We start from the raw sequence: 18,292 nt of genomic DNA on the forward strand, positions 1-18,292 counted from the left end.
TATTAGTACCCAAATTTCACATATTCTCAAAATAAAAGAATTCAACTAGAAACCTTTTATGAGACCAATATAATCCTAATGTCTAAACCAAGGAAAGGAAAAAAACATAGAAAGAATACTATACTCCAATATCTTTAATGAATATTGACTAAATTTAAAAATTTTTTCTTTAATAAATGAATGAATACTGAATGTTTGGAGCTTTATACTTATTCAAGTACCATCAGGAAAACCAAAGTGTTCTTATATACTAAGGACTTAATAAATTTTTGTTTAATTAAATTGAAGTCCTAGCATCATCCTTACCTACAGATTTTATAGCTTATATTTAAGGAAGAGGCCCAGAGATGAAATGAATTCATTCACTCGCTGAGCTGAGGAAAACTAAAATAAAACCATAATTGATTTGCTAACTGTTGAGAAATCAGTTGTCTAGATTTTTCTGCTCAGATTCTGATGAGTCAAGCCCCAAATTCCCTATCCCTACCCTAAGGCAGAGAATTTGAGACTAATGAGAGGGTAGAAAGCTAAAATGCTTGGGAAGAGGAGGAAGAAGTGAAAGTTGGAGTCAGAAAATCTTAATAAGTTCTATACTGTATAAAGTACCACAGAAACTTCTCAAGCATGGCAAAGAAATATTTTTAATGCCAGGACATCAAGTAGGGTATCTGTTTTCCTCTGGAATATATAAAAGTTGTTCTTCAGCAAAAGAACTATCTAAAAGCCAAGAAAAGTTTACAGAATGCATGGCTATTGGTGAAATCATATCAGGATATGAAGGTATTCAACTTTTCTGGTTTACCTGAGTTTGTCCTTTAATAATCCATTTCAGACACTAAGCTATGTACACATATGAAGAAATCTGATCCTTAAAATAGAAAAAAAAAGTTTGGCTTTTTTCAGATGAAAAATAAACATATGTAGAATTTTTTTTTAAAAGTCAAGCCAGGTTGTTTTTTTTTAGAAGCCTGGTTATAGCATTCTCTAGGAAAGAGTCAGGCCTGAGTGAGTAAATTATGGAACAACTGAGATAAGACACAGTAAGACTGTGTGCATCACATTTAAAAAAGTGATTTCTGGTCACTGTAGAGAGAGCGCTGTAGAAGTTAGGAACTCTGGAATCAGGGAAAGCTAGGTCCTAAGTTGCAGAAAGACATTTAGTCCTTTGGATGACTCACAAGGATGCTTAAGCAATAACAAATATTTGTATTCTAAACAAATGATTAGGACCTGAGAGGGAACTGGACCAGCATCTTTAAAAAAAATCTATAGAAATGAAAGCTAGGAGAATGATAATAACCAAAATGGTTCTACAGTTGCAATGAAAACAGTTAAATTCCTCTGACTTTGGGTGTAATATAATAGAAATTTAGGCCCATATAAGATATTTTCTAAAACAACAATAACAAACTTTTGTTTAATAAAAAGTACCCATGAGTATACTTAGGAATCAGTCAGTGCTTTTCTCCTGTTCTAAATCTAAAGTTAGGTTTGTTCTGACCTAATTAGGAGCCACCTGGCAGCTACAACCCAAGGTGAAGGTCACACCTTGATCTAATGAGAGTATTCGTCAATTCAATTCAGCAGACATTTATTAGCTAGTCATTATATTAAGTACTGTACTAGGAAGTACCAGGAATATAAAGCCATGAAGTCCCTACCTCAAAAAACAGAACAATCACTTACACAAATAAGGAGAGCACCGTGTAGAATATGAATGAAGCAAAAGATGGTTAAACAAGAAGCTCCTGGGAAATTTAAGAAGGGAGAGATCTATAAGTTAGGGAGATGGTGGGAGGTAAAGACTTTAAAGAGTTGAACCTTGAAAATTCTAAGAACTACAGTGGAGAAGAGAATATTTCTGGAATAAGTGGTTGAATAGCAAAGAATAGAATTTTTTTTAATTTCCAAGGATGTTGATTTCATCTACAAAGAAAAATATGTTTTTTATTTTAATTTCTTTATATCTGTGTACAGATTAGTGCTAGCATTAGACCTTTAAAGAAGAAAATTAAGAGAAGCTTAAATAGCCCAGGAAATCTGAGTAGCCTCAACTCCTGGAGTGATTTTACCCCTACTTCTCAACCCATAAGCTTATCAATTTCTTTCTTTCCCTATTTAGAAGAGCAACTTTTATATATTTTGCCATGTTTGAAATTAAGATAATAGAAGTCATTAACAGTTTATTAATAAAGCACAAATTTATTAATAAAGAGATTCAATGATTCAATCTTAGCTATTCCAGAGACACTAAGGATTGATAGATCTTTTATAACAATTAGCAAAATGAAGAAGCAAAATCTATAGCATCATAAATATCTTCTTTTGATTGACTACTGGTAATGTCAGCAGAAATGAGATTATATCATTTGGATCTACGGGTTTGAAACCTCCTTAATCACAGTCAAAACATATGATTTGAATCACAAGACAAACGTTCTCAGGTGATTAGAAGAATTCATGCATGGGAGTTGCTATAATAGATTAAAGTGATGTGATTGGACTTTTTAGATTAATGAAGTTTCTCTGGAAAGTGGATGAGGAGGAGATGATGGAGGTAATTATAAGACAAATGCTTGATCTTTAAGCAAATTTCTCTGAAATGTAAATTTCTAGGAGGAAGTTTCCAAGGAAGGAATCGTGGAAGGGTATATTAAATCTATTTCACTGTCTCAAAAATAGAATTAAATTAAAAGAATTTAATAAATTAAAAATAGAATTTCTAAAGGAAAATAGAAGATGGGGAATAGCTAAAAAGTCCAGTTTTAAAACATTGTACACAATATAAGCAGTATTGTATGTTGATAATATGAATGACTTAGCTCTTCTCAGCAACATACTGGTCCAAGACAAGTACAAAGGACCTATGATGGAAAATGCTATCCACATCCAGATAAAGAACTAATGGACTCTGGACACAAATCAAACCATACTTTTTCTAACTTATTTTTTTCATGGTTTTTTTTCCCTTCTGATATATTCTTTTTTCATAACTATGGCTAATAAGAAAACATGTTTTACATAATTGCACATATATAATGTATACCAAATTGTATATCATTTTAGGAGGTGAGGAGGGGAGCGAGGGAAGGGAAAAAAGCTGGAATGTGAAATCTTGCAAAAATGAATGTTTAAAATTGTCTTGACAAATAATTGAGAAAAATCCTATTAAAAAAGAAAAAAAGAAATCCAATTTGGTTAAAATAAAGGATTCAAGAAGGGAAGTAACAACATAAGGTTGAAAGAGTGGGAGTGATATTGAAAGTTGAAGGTCATTTAATACCAGGTTGAAGAGCTTATATTTCTTCCTACAAACAATAGAGAACTACAAAAGGTTTTTGAAAGAGGGGGATGATGATGTCTGGAAGATAGACTGAAGATGGGGAGAGAATGGAGGTATGGAAATCCATTAGAAAGTCATTAAAATAGTACAGTTGATAAAGTCCTAAAAAAATGATAGTATGAATGAAGTGGAGAAGGAATAATATAGAGGAGAAAGATCCAAGAGGTAGAATTGATGGCACAAAAATAAATATTAATTAATAAATTGGGAGGAGGGAGAGAGAAGGGACAAAAGAGATACAGAGACAGACAGAATGAAAGAGACAGAGACAAAGGAACCAAAAGCAACTCTTGTCTAGAAGGATGATTTAGAGAAGATGATGTTGAGTTTAGTTTGGGATATGTTGAGCTTGAGGTATTGTTAAGAACATTGAAAATGTTCAGTAGTTAATAAAATTGTGGAAGTAGAACTCAGGGAAGAAACTGAAGATGAATATAAAACCTGAGGGTTGTTTGTATAATGGTGATAACTGAAGTCAGGGGAAAAACAGAGCTTTGAGAAGAACAAGAATTAAAGGAAGAAAAATAAAGGAAATGAATGGAGGGGACAGTAAAGGAACAAACAAGGTAATAGAACCTGGAGCAAAAAGTGTCACTCACTAAAGCCAAAAAAGTGACCAGATGGAGAGTTTGGGACAAATAAGGTCAAATTCTGCATAAAATTCAGAGAGGAAGAATATTGAGAAAAGATCATGCAATATGGCATCAAAAAGGTCCATCCTGAAAGAGCAATTTCAGTATCATTAGTGAGTTTGGAAGGCAGTTTGTAAGACTGAAGAATGAGTAGGTGATAACAGAGTAGAGACAATAATTATTGACTAGTTTTTCTTTAAAAGCTCAATAGTGAATGGAAAGAGGGTAAGATTTTTTTGTTGTTATTGTTGGGTTTGGATTTTTGTTTTGTTTTGGTTTTTTTGATATAGGAGAAATGTGTGTAGGAAAGAAGCCAACTGGAAAAGAAAAAATTGAGGATAAGGGAGAAAAGAAATAGATAGAGAATATAACTGATAGAATAATCTCTGAGAGGGAATCAGATCAAGTATAAAAATTAAGAGGTTAGACTAGACAAAGAGAAAGTCCACCTCAGCTTCTAAGATTACAGAAAAAATGGGGAAAGTCAATGAAGAAAGAAAGGTTTTGAAATGAGAGAAAAGGGAGTTCAAAACAGATGACCTCAATCTTCTCAGGTAAGTAGGAGATGAGATCATCTTCTAAGAAAGAGTATTTGGGAAACTGAGGAAAGAGGAGATGATTTGGAATAGCCACTGTGGGAGTGTGATGGGGAGTCAATCAAATAAGCAAAGGGATTATTGTGAAGGAGTGATGGTCTAGTTAAGTTTAAATAGCATGAAATTATAACGGATTCCATTTTTGGTGGTGATGAAGTCCTAAGGTATGACCAACCACCTCTGGCTGAAGTAATGTGGAAATGGCAGTCACATAAATTGTGATTGATGAATCAGAAGGCAGAAATATTAGAAAGGTCATCAATTTGATTGCAAGGGTTTTGGTAGAGAGGAAGATGATGTTGAAGTCATTAAGGAAAGAGGAAGAAAGTTCTGCAGGTGAGTAGCTGTCAGCAAAAGAATTTGATGGCAGGATTTAAGAGGAAAGTTCTGCAAGTAAGTTTCACTACCAGTATTCCTGTGATACTTCCTCATGTTATGCAAGTAACTCTGGATACTAAGTCCTCCTAAGCTAGGAAGTCTTTGAATAAGCTCAAACAAGGTGTTTGTCATTCAGTGGCTATCCCAGCTAAATTGAAAGAAGCTCATAAATTTTTTTCAGTCATAGCAACTCATGAAGGTCATTTTCAAAGATGTTGGGGGCGGCAATCTAATTAGGGAAAAGAATATACATATAGAAGAAATCCTGAACACTTGAAATATCAAAGTAAATTCAATAAGTGAATTGGAAACTGAGAAACAAAAATCAACAACATAAAATAAGAAGTTATTTTATTCATCCAAGCAAGAATATCATAAAAAGCAGAAAATTCTAAAAAATGTGTAAAACTGCAGAAGAAGGAATTCTGGAAGGAACTTTTCTCTTTTAAACAACTAGAAAAAATTATTATAGACAAGATAGGTGAACTTAGTTATATTAAAATTAATGTGTTTACAACAAAAATAATATAATCAAGAGAAAAAGATGTATGGAAACACTTATGACAAATATAACAAAAGGTTAAAAAAATTAAAAAGAAACTGTTAAGAATTGTCAACAGCAGTTACTAGTTCACAATGGAAAGGGTATTTTCAAGTAATTTTCAAATAAGGAAATATAATGTGTTAATGATCACTAGATAAAATATTGCTTAAAACATAATTGCTGGCATAAATTAAACTAACTTTGAGGCAATGCCATACACTTAGTTAATTGACCAAAAATAATTACATGGTCATAGGACTCCCTCTTGAATCAACTAGTCCAACCATTTTTTTTTAATACAGATGACATAAAATGACAAATTTACTTGCTTAAAAAAGTGGCAAAGCAAGAATTTGAACCCAGTATTTACTCCAAATCTAGTGCTCATTTCAATGCCTCCCCAAATTAAGAGCAATACAATGAAAAAATAAATAAAAAAAATAAGCAATAAAATGTCAACCCTGGTATGATTGTAAAAAGATAAAGGATACATTCATTTCTTATTGGTGAAAACAAACTAGTAGAACATTTTAAAGAAAGTTTTAGGAGAAAAACAAAAAATGATTATCTTCTTTGATTACATAATTCTATAGTTGGGAGTACAATAAACCCTAAGAATGTAATCAAAAACAAATTACCAAAAGGATCTATTTTAAAAATCTTTATAGTTATGTTTTTATTGCCTCTCCCCCCAAAAACTCTCATATTAAAAAAATGAGAATTCCTTTACAAAATAGTATAATGTAAAGAAAGCAGAATTGGAAGAGAAAAAATGAATTATGAATAAACAAATCAAGAATCATGATAGAAACTGAGAGGAATTGAAAAGTTCTGGTATTAGATGCTTTCACAGTCATATTTAAATATAATTGTTGTAAAACTAGATCAATTGATCATAATAATATTTATAATATAGCATTTTTAAAACACTCAAGTATGCCTTTAAGTAAGGAATGGCTTTCAAATATATATTAAAGCATTTATTTTGGCACCATCTACTGCAGACAGACATGGAGAGGCAGAGAGACAAAGAGAAAGAAACAGAGAGAGTCTAAATCCTGCTTCCCTCCTCCCCCAGCCTTTCATCATTAATACCAGCACTCTCTTTATGGTTCATCTCTTTTAAAAATACATTCCTATTATAGATTTTTCAAGTGGTTGGTTATTCAAGCCAAAATACTCTCCTCTAGTGTTACAGTGGATATCAAATTACCTTAATAAGGTTTAAATTTTGACTTTTTAAATTATTTCATTAAATAATACCAATTACATATGCCAAAAAATTAGCAATCATATTTTTAAATTTTGAGTTCAAAATTCCCTCCCTCCCTTCCCTAATCCCATATTGAAAAAGCATGCAATTTAATATCAATTATACATGTGAAGTCATACAAAACATATTTCCACATTAGCCTTCTTGTAAAAGAAAATAGATGAATAATAAAAACAGGAAAAATAAAGTTTATTGTGTTTTTTTAAAGTATACTTCAATATGTATTCAGTTCTCTCTCTGGAAGTTTTCATCATGGATCCTTTGGATCATTGATTATGCTCATAATTATTGTCTTAGATTATTGTCTTGATCAGAGTAGGTAAGTATTTTACAACTGATCACTGTTACAATATTACAATATATACAATGTTGTCATTGTTCACTTTATATGTCTTTCCAGATTTTGCTGAAATCATCCTGCTTGTACTGTATTGTATTTATTCAGCTATTTCCCAATTGATGGGTATCCCCTCAGTTTCTATTTCTTTGCCATCACAAAAATTTATGCTATAAATAATTTTTGAGTACTTTGATTTCTTTGGGAAACGGCCCTAATAGAGATATTGCTGGGTCACAAGGTATGCACAATTTTATAACTGTTTGAAGATAGTTATACATTGTTTTCAAGAATGCTTGGACTAGTTCACAATTCCACCAACAGTATAATAGAGTCCCAGTTTATCCATATCCCCTCCAGCATTTGTCATTTTCCTTTTATGTCCTCTTAGCCAATCTGATAGGTGTGACGTGGTATATCAGTTGTCTTAATTTACATTCCTCTAATCAGAAATGATTTAGAGCATTTTTTTTCATGCAATTATTGATAGCTTTGATTTTTTTTCTTCTGAAAACTGTCCATATCCTTTGACCATCTATCAATTGGAGAATGGCTTTATATATATATATATATATATATAGATATATATATAGATAGATATAATATATAAATATATAAATTTTGTTCATTTCCCAATATATTTAAGAAATTAAACTCATTCAGAGAAACTTGGTGTAAAAAGTTTTTTCCCAGTTTCCTGATTTCCTTCTAATTTTGGTTATATTAGTTTTTTGTACAAAAGCTTTTTAATATCATATAATATAAAATAATCTATTTTACTTCTTATGACCCTCTGTATCTTCTTTGGTCATAAGTTTGACAGGTAAATTTCTCCATGCTACCCTAATTTTGATATTCATCTTTATGTCAAAATCATTTATTCATTTTGACCTTACATTGGTATACAGTGTGAAATGCTGGTTTCTGCCTTGTTTATATCAAACTGCTGCTTTCCAGTTTTCCCAGCAACCTTGTCAAATGTTGAGTTCTTACCCCAAAACCTGGATAGGTTTATTAAGCATTAGGTTACTACAGCCATTCACTACTGTGTATTGCGTATCTGAGCCATTCCACTTATCCACCACTCTATTTTATAGGCAGTATTTGATTGTTTGGACAAGTATTAGACCTGGAGTCAGAAGGACTCAAACTCAAATTCTTGCCTCAGATACTTAGCAGTGTGACACTGGACGAGCAATTTAACCCTGTTTGTCTCAGTTTCCTCATCTTTAAAATGAGCTGGAGAAGGAAATGCCAAATCATTACAGTATCTTTGCCAAGAAAACCCTAACTAGAGTCACAAAGAGTTGGACATCACTTAACAATAACAATCAGATTGTTTTGATGATCTGTCATTTCCTCTAGACTACCTTCCTTCATATTTTTTTTCATTGATTCCCTTGATGATTCCCTTTTGCTCCTTCAGATGAATGTTGTTATTATTATTTTCTAGCTCTATAAAATAGTTCTCTTTTTGAATGGTATAGCACTAAATAAATAAGCTAAATTAGGTAAAATTGTCATTTTTATTACATTAATTCAGCCTATCCATGAGCAATTATTATTTCTCCAGTTGTTTAAATGTGCCTTTATTTCTGTGAAAAGTGTTTTATAATTGTGTTCATATACTTGCTGGGGTTTATCTTGGTGGATAGATTCCTAATATTCTATATTGTCTGCAGTTGTTTCAAATGGAATTTCTATTTCTATCTCTTCCTGCTGAGTTTTGTTGGTAGTAAATAGAAATGCTGATGATTTATATGGATTTATTTTATGTCTTGCAACTTTGCTGAAGTTGTTAATTGTTTCATCTGCAGAGTGAGTTTTATTTCCTCATTGCCTATTTTTAATTCCTTCACTTTCTTTTTCATGTTTTACTATTATATCTAGAATTTCTAATATAAAATTGAATAATAGTGGTAATTACGGAAAGGCTTCAAGTTCATCTCCATTACAGATAGTACTTGCTCTTGGTTTTAGACAGTATTTCGTGTGGTGAAGTGTCATTTTATTCTGTTAAGAAATACTCCATTTAGTCCTATGCTTTCTAGTTGTTGTTTTTTCAATAGGGATACTTTGCCAGAAGTTTTTTCTACATCTATTGAGATAATGATATGATTTTTGTTCTTTTTGTTATCGATATGGTCAATAATGCTGAAGTTTTCCTATACTGAACCAGTGTTGCATTCCTGGTATAAACTTCACCTAGTCATAATACATAATCTTTTTGATATGTTGCTATAATCTCCTTGCTAATATTTTTATTTAAACTTTTTACATCAATATTCATTAAAGAAACTGGTTTGTAGTTTTTTTGTTTGTTTGTTTTTTCCTTTCCTTGGTCTAAGTATTAAAACAACATATATATGAGGAATTTGGTAGGACTCCTTCTTTACCTGTTTTTTTTCAAATAATTATATTATTTTGGATTTATCTGTACTTTAAATGTTTAGTAAAATTTACTTGTAAATCCATTTAGTCTGGAGAGTTTTTTCCTTAGGGAGCTCATTAATGAGCTCATTTTAGCTTTTCAATTGATGGCTTTTTGAATTTCTTTTCCTAAGATACAGTTATTTTAGTATTCTATTTCTTTTCTGTTAATCCAGGAAATATATTTTTGTATATATTCATCAAGTTATTTGGAAGGGAAATGTTGAGAAAACTTAATTGAGTGCTTCTGTACTCCACCCCTCAAAATCCCTCTAATAACTATGAAAGATTAATACTTTTAAAAATGATTAGAATAAGATATTTTATTTTTCAATAACTTTTTTTATTTTATTTCTTTTTTAAAGTTGGTTTGCTCTGATAACTACCATGAAGTAGGTTGCTATTGGGAAGTTTCTTAAATTATGTGATTTAAACAGCTAATGCCCTTGGTTTAGACTGGTGGTTCTCAAAGTGTGGTCCAGATCTGTAGTTTCCTGAGAACCTTTTAGAGGGTCCACAAGGTCAAAATTAGTTTCATAAAAATACTAAGACATTTTTATTACTAATTGAGTAAATATTAATGGATATAACCTATTCACACAAAAGCTCCTGAGGAAAGGGAGGTGGGTTTGTCCTCAATAATTTTAAATGTATATGCATCCTGATAACAAAAAAAAAATTTAAGATCTTGATCATCAGTCAAAAAGCTGCTAACAATAATCCAGCATCTGCACAATCTGTGTAACTCAAAAGCCCCAGACAGTTTTCAAAGTACTTTCAGTGATCTCATTTGTCATCCCATTTCCTGACAATGGCAAAGAAATGCTGCTATTATAGGGCCATTAAGTCAGCTGATGGCATAATTAATAGTCACATGATAGTTGCTAAAAGTGTGCTATGTTTCTGTTCTGGTTTAAAAGCGTTGCTATGGTAACTGTACCATAGCCAGGACTCTTTGCCAGGCTGCGGGAGACCCATTTTCAGATCTATCACACCAGATTTGTTTCTCTGCACCACTGATTAGCTCTCCTTTGCAACAGTGAACAGATGGAGTGAAAAATATTTTTTCTAAAAAGAAACAAATGTTTACTGTATTCCCAAGCCTGTTTCCAATACAGAAACAGACCTTTGGCTGTTTTAGTAAGATATAGTGTTAACGAAATCCTCGTAGATTGGGAATCTCTCATGTGTTGGTGGGATTTGAGTGAATTCATTTTTAAAATCACAGATGGTATTTCCCTTCTGGGTGTTCTTTATTAAATGTTTCTTCCCATTCCTATTTCATAATATTTCCCTGAAATATTTACAATTTCCCAAGATTTAAGAATCAGCAAACACTATAAAGGACCTCAGAAATCACCTTTGTCCCACCTCCCTAATTTTACATATAGATGAAGAAGTTGACATAGAGGAGTTAAGTGATTTATTATTGTAGGACTGTGAAGCTATCAGGGTTCATTTAGAGGTTGAATATTCTAATGACCAGAAAAGTTAAATGATCTGAGCCCAGGATTATTTGCTAGCAAGTGGTAAAGGCAGGATTTGAAGCCAGTTAGATTGCTCTTTCTATTATCCTTTGTCACTTTCCTCATATAGTTCTTTGCTAATATAGTTCACATATATTCTTTCCTCATATAGCTCACATATATTTTGCACATGAAATAGTAAAAAGAGGTCAGAATTAAGAATGAGGAGAGCTGGATTCCAGTCTCAACCCTATTGTTGGATCTCTTTCTTCAGTGATAAAACAGAGATAATATCTACATCTGCTTACCTTATAGAATTAAGGCAATGATCAAATCAAAATTGGAAATACATTTATCAAACACTGCGAGTAGAAATTTAGAATATTTTTATAATACCAGGTAATTACTACATGCCAAGTACTGAGCTAAATATTTTCCAAACACTAACAACCTATTTTTATCCTAACAACCCTGCAAAGTAGGTGCTATAGTTATCCCTATTTTTCCAATTGAGGAAACTGAGGAAAATTAAAGGTTAAATGATTTGCTCAAGATCTCACATCTAGTAAGTATCTAAGACCAGATTTAAATGCAGGTCTTCCCGACTTCAGACCTAATTCTTTATTCACTGTGCCACCTAGAATACTATGTAATGAAAGGCAAGAGAAAAATGACAAAAAGAATAAACCTACAGATGTAAATAGTGTTGCTATATACAAAAACATTAAGAGGAACAAAGGCTTAAAAGAGAGTCATTCATTTAGAATTATATAGTGAAGTCAAATATCTCTTAAATTGGACAAAACTGAACTTTAATTAATTTGGGTACTTTTAGACTGTTCACTTGTATATAATAGTTGATGAAAAAGGGGTGGTGAAAGTAGATAAGAGTACAATTTTATACAATCATCTATTTTAATGCTAGATGGGATCTTAAAAGCCATTGAATCCTGGCTCCCTCATAAGAACATTGAGACTGCAAGAAATAATTTGCTGAGGGTCACACTGCTGGTGTCAGAAATAGCTGGGTGATTCAGTGGGTAGTGGGGAAAACCTATCTTCAAATCCTGTCTCATGTGCATGCAAACAGGGTGATCGAAATCAAGTGACTGCCTCAGTTTTCTCAACTGTGAAACAGGACTTATCAACTACTTCTCATATAAACATATGAGCTTGTTTTAGCTCCCTACCCATTATGTCCTGTTGCCTTCCACACTCATTATAGCATAATGTAATAGTTTATTCTAGCTCCTTACCCATTGTGTCCTGTTGCCTTCCAAGCTGACTAAAGCATGATATAATAGTTTGTTCTGGCTCCCTACCCATTGTGTCCTGTTGCCTTCTAAGCAGATTAAAACATGATGTAATAGCTTGTTCTAGCTCCCTACCCATTATATCCTGTTGCCTTCCACACTCATTATAGCATAAAGTAATAATTTATTCTAGCTCCCTACCCATTATGTCCTGTTGCCTTCTAAGCAGACTAAAACATGATGTAATAGCTTGTTCTAGCTCCCTACCCATTATGTCCTGTTGCCTTCCAAGCTGACTAAAGCATGATATAATAGTTTGTTCTAGCTCCCTACCCATTATGTCCTGTTGCCTTCTAAACTGACTATAGCATGGTGTAATAGAAAGGTACTGGCTTAGGAATCAAGTTTCTGGGTTGGACACCTGTCCTGGACACTTACTAGGAATAAGTAGAAGTAGTCTTTAACCCCACATGTGCCAGCCCCACCCCCAAATGGGACTGTGTGACCAGGAACAAGTTATCTGACCACATTCTGCTTTTTCTGAAATAACTGGCTCCACAGATTTTAATGCATTATTCCTTTTTAATAAATCACTCAAACCATTACCCATTTTACAATCATTTAGAGTCCAAGCAATAACTTCATTACAATCATAGGCTCATACAATTTTATGCTGTAATAGACCTGAGAATCCATCTAATCTATCTAATCTGTTCACGCTTGGTCATTAACTGAGTGACACTGAGGTTACTAGCTGAGTGACATTTTGCCACTCAGACTCAGTTTCTTTATTAGTAAAATGGTAGTAACAATAATTGTACTTCCTGATTATGCAATTATAATCTGCCTCCGTTTTCCATTTTTGTCTCTCTGGTGGATTCTTCATCTCTAAAATGAGAAAGGGTGGAGTGGGCAGACTTAGGTATAGGTAGCCTTTGGCAGCAATGTCTTGAGCAATCTGAGATGGGATTCTTCTATGCTGCCTACCCAGGCTTTGACAAAGCCTTTCCCCTCCCTCAGTCTTTCTCTTCCAATCCTGACAGGGAAACATCAACTATTGTTCCATTTGTTCCAGTTCCCATCACCCAAAACTTTTTATTGTTTTGTTTATTAATTTTCCCACTGGCATCTCTGGCCTTTCCCATTCCCCCAGATGCTAATTCTTTCCCCTCTAAGGTTATTTTTCATCTTTTCTGTATGTATCTTGTTCTCTTCCCCCTCTCAAAACTCCAGCTAGTATGAGAATATCTGAGAATCCTATGACAATTCTAATCAGTCATGCCTTATCATATTTTTTCTATTGTTCTACTTGACTGACAGTTTCTATTCTACAACATTTAGTAGCTTCAATCAGGAAGCTAGTCAGAATGAATGGGCAGTGCTGAAGAGACAGTTAATTTATGTTGCTACTTTGCACTGTCCAGAAAAAACTGTGCTACTTGACAGCTATTCAGTATTTAATCTAAGGAGGATCACATTCACTTAGCTACTTAGTTTGGGGAGCAGCCCATTTTAAATTAGATATATCAGTTGCTGAGGTTTTAAATATATATATATATGTACATATATATATATATATGTGTGTGTGTGTATATATATATATATATATTTGTTTATTTATTTTACCACTTTAAATTCATATATATGTATATTTAAATCTCTCCTTAATGATTAGACTTAATGATTAGTAGCAAATGTCCTCCTTTAAAAATATATAAAAACCAATATTTGATGTTGTTTTATGAGTGTGTGATTGTAGTATTCTAGCAGAGTATTCATTCAATTATTTTTTTGTTCAGTCATTTTCAGTCGTATCCAACTCTTCTTGATTCCACTTGAGTTTTGGGATACAAAGATACTGGATACATTTCCTTCTCCAACTCATTTGACAGCAAAGGAAACTGAAGCAAACAGGATTAAGTGACTTGCCCAGGGTCACACAGCTGGTCTGAAGTGGTATTTTAACTCAGAAAGATGAGTCTTCCTGACTCCAGGTCCAGCGCTCTATCCACTGTACCATTTAGCTGCCCATATTCAAATATACTAAAAACTGAGAACATAGTAACATTACTGTATAAAATTTCACCATTAGTTGGAAAGAATATTAATTTAGCATCATGATTTCAGAACTGATTGAAACTATCATCTAGTCTAATTTTTCTTTTGTTATTTATATATCTTTTAATTTTAAAAAATCTCCCCTTCCTCCTCCTTTTTTTTTTCCTGAGGAAATTGGGGTTAAGTGAGTTGCCCAGGGTCCCCCAGCTAGTTAAGTATCTGAGGTCAGATTTGAACTCAGGTCCTCCAAACTTCAGGGCTGGTGCTCTATCCACTGCCTATCCACTATCTAGCTGCCCCGTCTCTTCATTTTTAAAATAAGGAAACAGAGGCCTTAAAAGTATAGCAAAGTCACATGTCAGTGTCAGAGCCAGGACTCAAACCCAAGTCTTCTGATTGCAAACCCACACTTAACACCCTCAAGCTAAATCATTACCAATTCAATATTTAATGCCTAACATTTTGATTTATTATTCTATATGATCCAAAGAGACAAAAATACTGGACTTGGGCTTCCGTCATTGTATTAGCTAAATATAGTCTTCATTTGGACAATAAACACTAGGAATGAAATGATGCTTGGTAGCCCTGGAGTTTTAGCTAAATCCCAGGGATTGCAGGACGGCCACGGAGCAGATCTCAGGGTCTGTTTGATGGAATCTTTGGCGCCTGTGTGGAGAACAGTCAGCCAGTCAGGCTTTGCAAAGGCTCATCCAAGGGACTCCCGCACAGTAAACTGCTCTACTCAATTTATCCACCTCAGCAGGATGGAGAGTTGACTTGACCCTGCTGAGATCTGAACCAGTTCCAAGGAATCTGGGTATTAAAAGCTCACTATTAGACCACGAAACTACCCCCTAAAGAAACACTGTCCTTATTTTGTTCAACCCAGCCACAGTTAGAAAGGTGGAAAAGAATTTTTTTCCTTCCTATCCCAAACACCTTTTAGAAATGTGCAAAACTCAGGGTAGGTATCTTTTAATTACACTTGCTGAAGCTAAGGCCATCGTCTTCCTGCTCTTTGTAATGTGAACAAGACCTTCCACAGCATGCTGTTGTTCCACCATGGAGAAGAGTTCAGTGACCTCAATTATACTTTCCTTAAAGAAGACACCAATGAAAAGCTAACACAGGAACCTGCTAGTCCTAAACCAGAGGAGGAAGAGCCCTTCTCTCACTGCCCCCAAATCCCTCTTAATCCTTTTGGCACATCTTCCACACTTTAGTCCTCTTATTAAAGAGGCCAGTTTGTATAATCCCAGAGGCAGAGTCTTGTTTATGACACAGGATGTTGCACAAATTAAATGTTCACTCAAAGAGATATTCTTGCTTCAGAGCATGCTATTATCTGGCTGGAACACTTCCCAAACCACCACATGCGTCATTTCACAGTAGGTCCTGTAACTGGTTTTAGATGGCACCAGGATTGAATTAGGCTCAGGCCTGTGTCTTGTCAAAATAATAATAATAACAACAACAAGAACAGAGCTCACAAGAGGAATGATCAGGTGCCAGGTAGCAGAGAACAAAATCACAGAATTTTAGAGTGAGACAGGACCTCTATCTATCTAATGTAAGCCAAATCCAATGGGAATCCCCAGTATAAACAAATAGACTAGTGGAAATTCAGCTTCTGCCTGAAGACCTCCAGTGAGTGCTTGAGTCTACTATCAAACTTAAATTTGCCTCTTAGAAACTTACCTCCATTGCTTCTGGTCCTATGTTCCAGGGCCAAACAGAACATGTCTATTCCTTCTTTCATTTGATATCCTTTCACAAATTTAAAGGCAGCTACCATTAACTTTTGAGTCATCTCTTTTCTAATCTTAATATTCCCAGTTCCTCCAAATGATTCTTAAATGACATGGACTCAAGACTTTTTACCATCACCCTCTGGATTATCAATACCCTTCCATAATTATGGAAAATAAACTGAAAACAACATTCCATACGTTATCTGACAAAGATCTAATAGAATAAAATTCATGTCTGAGTCTTTGTGATGATTTGGGGTTTTCTTGTCAGAGATATTGGAGTAGTTTTTGCCATTTCCTTTTTTAGCTCATTTTACAGATAAGAAACTAAGGCAAACAGGGTTTGTCCAAAGTCACTCAGCTAATAAGTGAGGCTGGATTTGAACTCAGAAGGTAAGTCTTCCTATCTCCACTTTATCTGCTCTCTATCTACTGCACCACCTAGACAAAAATTGTAAAATTATCATCTCTCTATTCCTGGAAACCATGACCCCCTTCTTGGGTTCCCTGGCTTCCTTCAAGTCCCAGCTAAAATCTCATCTTCAACAAGAAGTCTTTTCTGACTCCTCTTAATGTAGAGTCTTCCTTTTGTTGATTATTTCAAACATATCCAGTGTACAGCTTGTTTGTACGTATGTGTTTACATGTTGTCTCTTTGAAAGCAGGGTCTATATTTTGCCTTTACTTGTACCCCTAGAATTTAGCAAGGTTCCTGAAACATAGGAAGTATTTATTATATGCTAGAGCAATTTAGTCGGCAGAATGGATAGAGAGCCTGGCCTGGAGTCAGGAAAACTCATCCTCCTGAATTCAAAATGGGCTAAGACACTAGCCATGTGACTCTGGACAAGTCACTTAACCCTATTTGACCTAGTTTCCTCATCTGTAAAATGAACTGGAGAAGGAAATGGCAAGCCATTCCAGTCTTTTTGCAAAAAATAATTCCAAATAGGTCACAAAGAGTCAGACACAACTGAACAAAAATAAATGTTAATTGATTGTGTAAACTGACTCCTAATTCAGCCCAAGATTACGTTAACTTTTTCAGATGCCACATTGCATTGCTAACTGGTACTGAGCTTATAATCCACTAAAACTCCAAGATCATAGATTTAGACCTGAAATGGACCTTAAGGGCCCTTTAGACAAATTACTTTATTTTACAGATGAGGAAACCAAGCCCAGAGATGTTAACTGAATCCTAAAGTCACACAGGCAGTAAGTATAAGAAACAGGATTAAACTCAGCTCCTCTGACTTCAAATCAAACAGTGTTTTCACTGTGCCACATTTTTTCCAGATAAACTACTATCTAACCAAGCTTGACTAAGCAATGACAGTCAGCAACAACTACTTCTGGGACTATCACTATACAGCCAGAATAAAACAAAGCAACAGCCAATTTTCTTCTTCGTATATTATTCCCTTGACACTTTACAGAAGAACACATAACTGAAACACTGTCAGCATGCAGAAACACCCAGTAACATAGAGGCTAGACATAGAGTGCTTACCTCAGGAGCCATCCAAAATGGTGTGCCAACTGATGTGTTTCTACGTAGCCGTGTGCTGGTTAGCTGAGCTGAAACACCTGAAATAAAACAAGTGATGGAAACTGGAAGTGGGCCAATAATTCTGTCTTATACACTTTTCAGTTTTATTTAATTCACTGGAGAGAAATGCATTTTTGCCATTAACATTATTACAAATTAGATGTATGATCTATCAGGGGATGATTTTCATTTTCATAAATGAGGCATCCAAAGAATAGCAATGAGATGCAGTAGAAAAAGTTCTAGGTTTGGGGTCTTGGCTCTGAGTTTGAATTATACCTCTGCCCCTTATGGCCTCTATGACCTTGAGTTACTATGTAACCTTTCTGTCCCTTAGTTTCCTCATTAATAAAATGGACTAGGGAATACTTATACTTTTTTATGTCATGGAACCATTTTCACATAAAACTCCTTCCAATCAAATCTATTTTTGATGAAAAAGCATTGCAAGTGGCTCTCAGGAACTATTAATTTTCTAAAGGGGAAAAGGGCTCAAAATCCCAGCTCTTTCCCTTTCTACCTGGGTGACCTGAAGTAAATCAGAGAACTTCCCAGTCTTGGTTTTCTCCTTCTGAGACTATATCTCTGACCTTACTAAGAGTCAGAGTCAGAGGTTTCACCTTTTGCTAAAACAATTGCATTTACTATATCCCAACATGTGGAAGGCAGATGTTTG

The 18,292-nt window shown here is 34.1% G+C and overlaps 1 protein-coding gene across 1 annotated transcript in view; it reads right to left on the reverse strand.

The window, feature by feature from the left end:
* Positions 1-18,292, reverse strand: part of MYO3B (myosin IIIB) — a 679,546-nt gene that overhangs the window by 552,143 nt on the left and 109,111 nt on the right. Inside the window, exon 6 of the mRNA XM_074302208.1 lies at positions 17,578-17,654. Coding sequence (XP_074158309.1) covers positions 17,578-17,654 — 77 coding nt within the window. The remainder of the gene's footprint in view (positions 1-17,577; positions 17,655-18,292) is intronic.

This window comes from Sminthopsis crassicaudata, chromosome 3, assembly GCF_048593235.1.
Source record: "Sminthopsis crassicaudata isolate SCR6 chromosome 3, ASM4859323v1, whole genome shotgun sequence".
Lineage (NCBI taxonomy): Eukaryota > Metazoa > Chordata > Mammalia > Dasyuromorphia > Dasyuridae > Sminthopsis > Sminthopsis crassicaudata.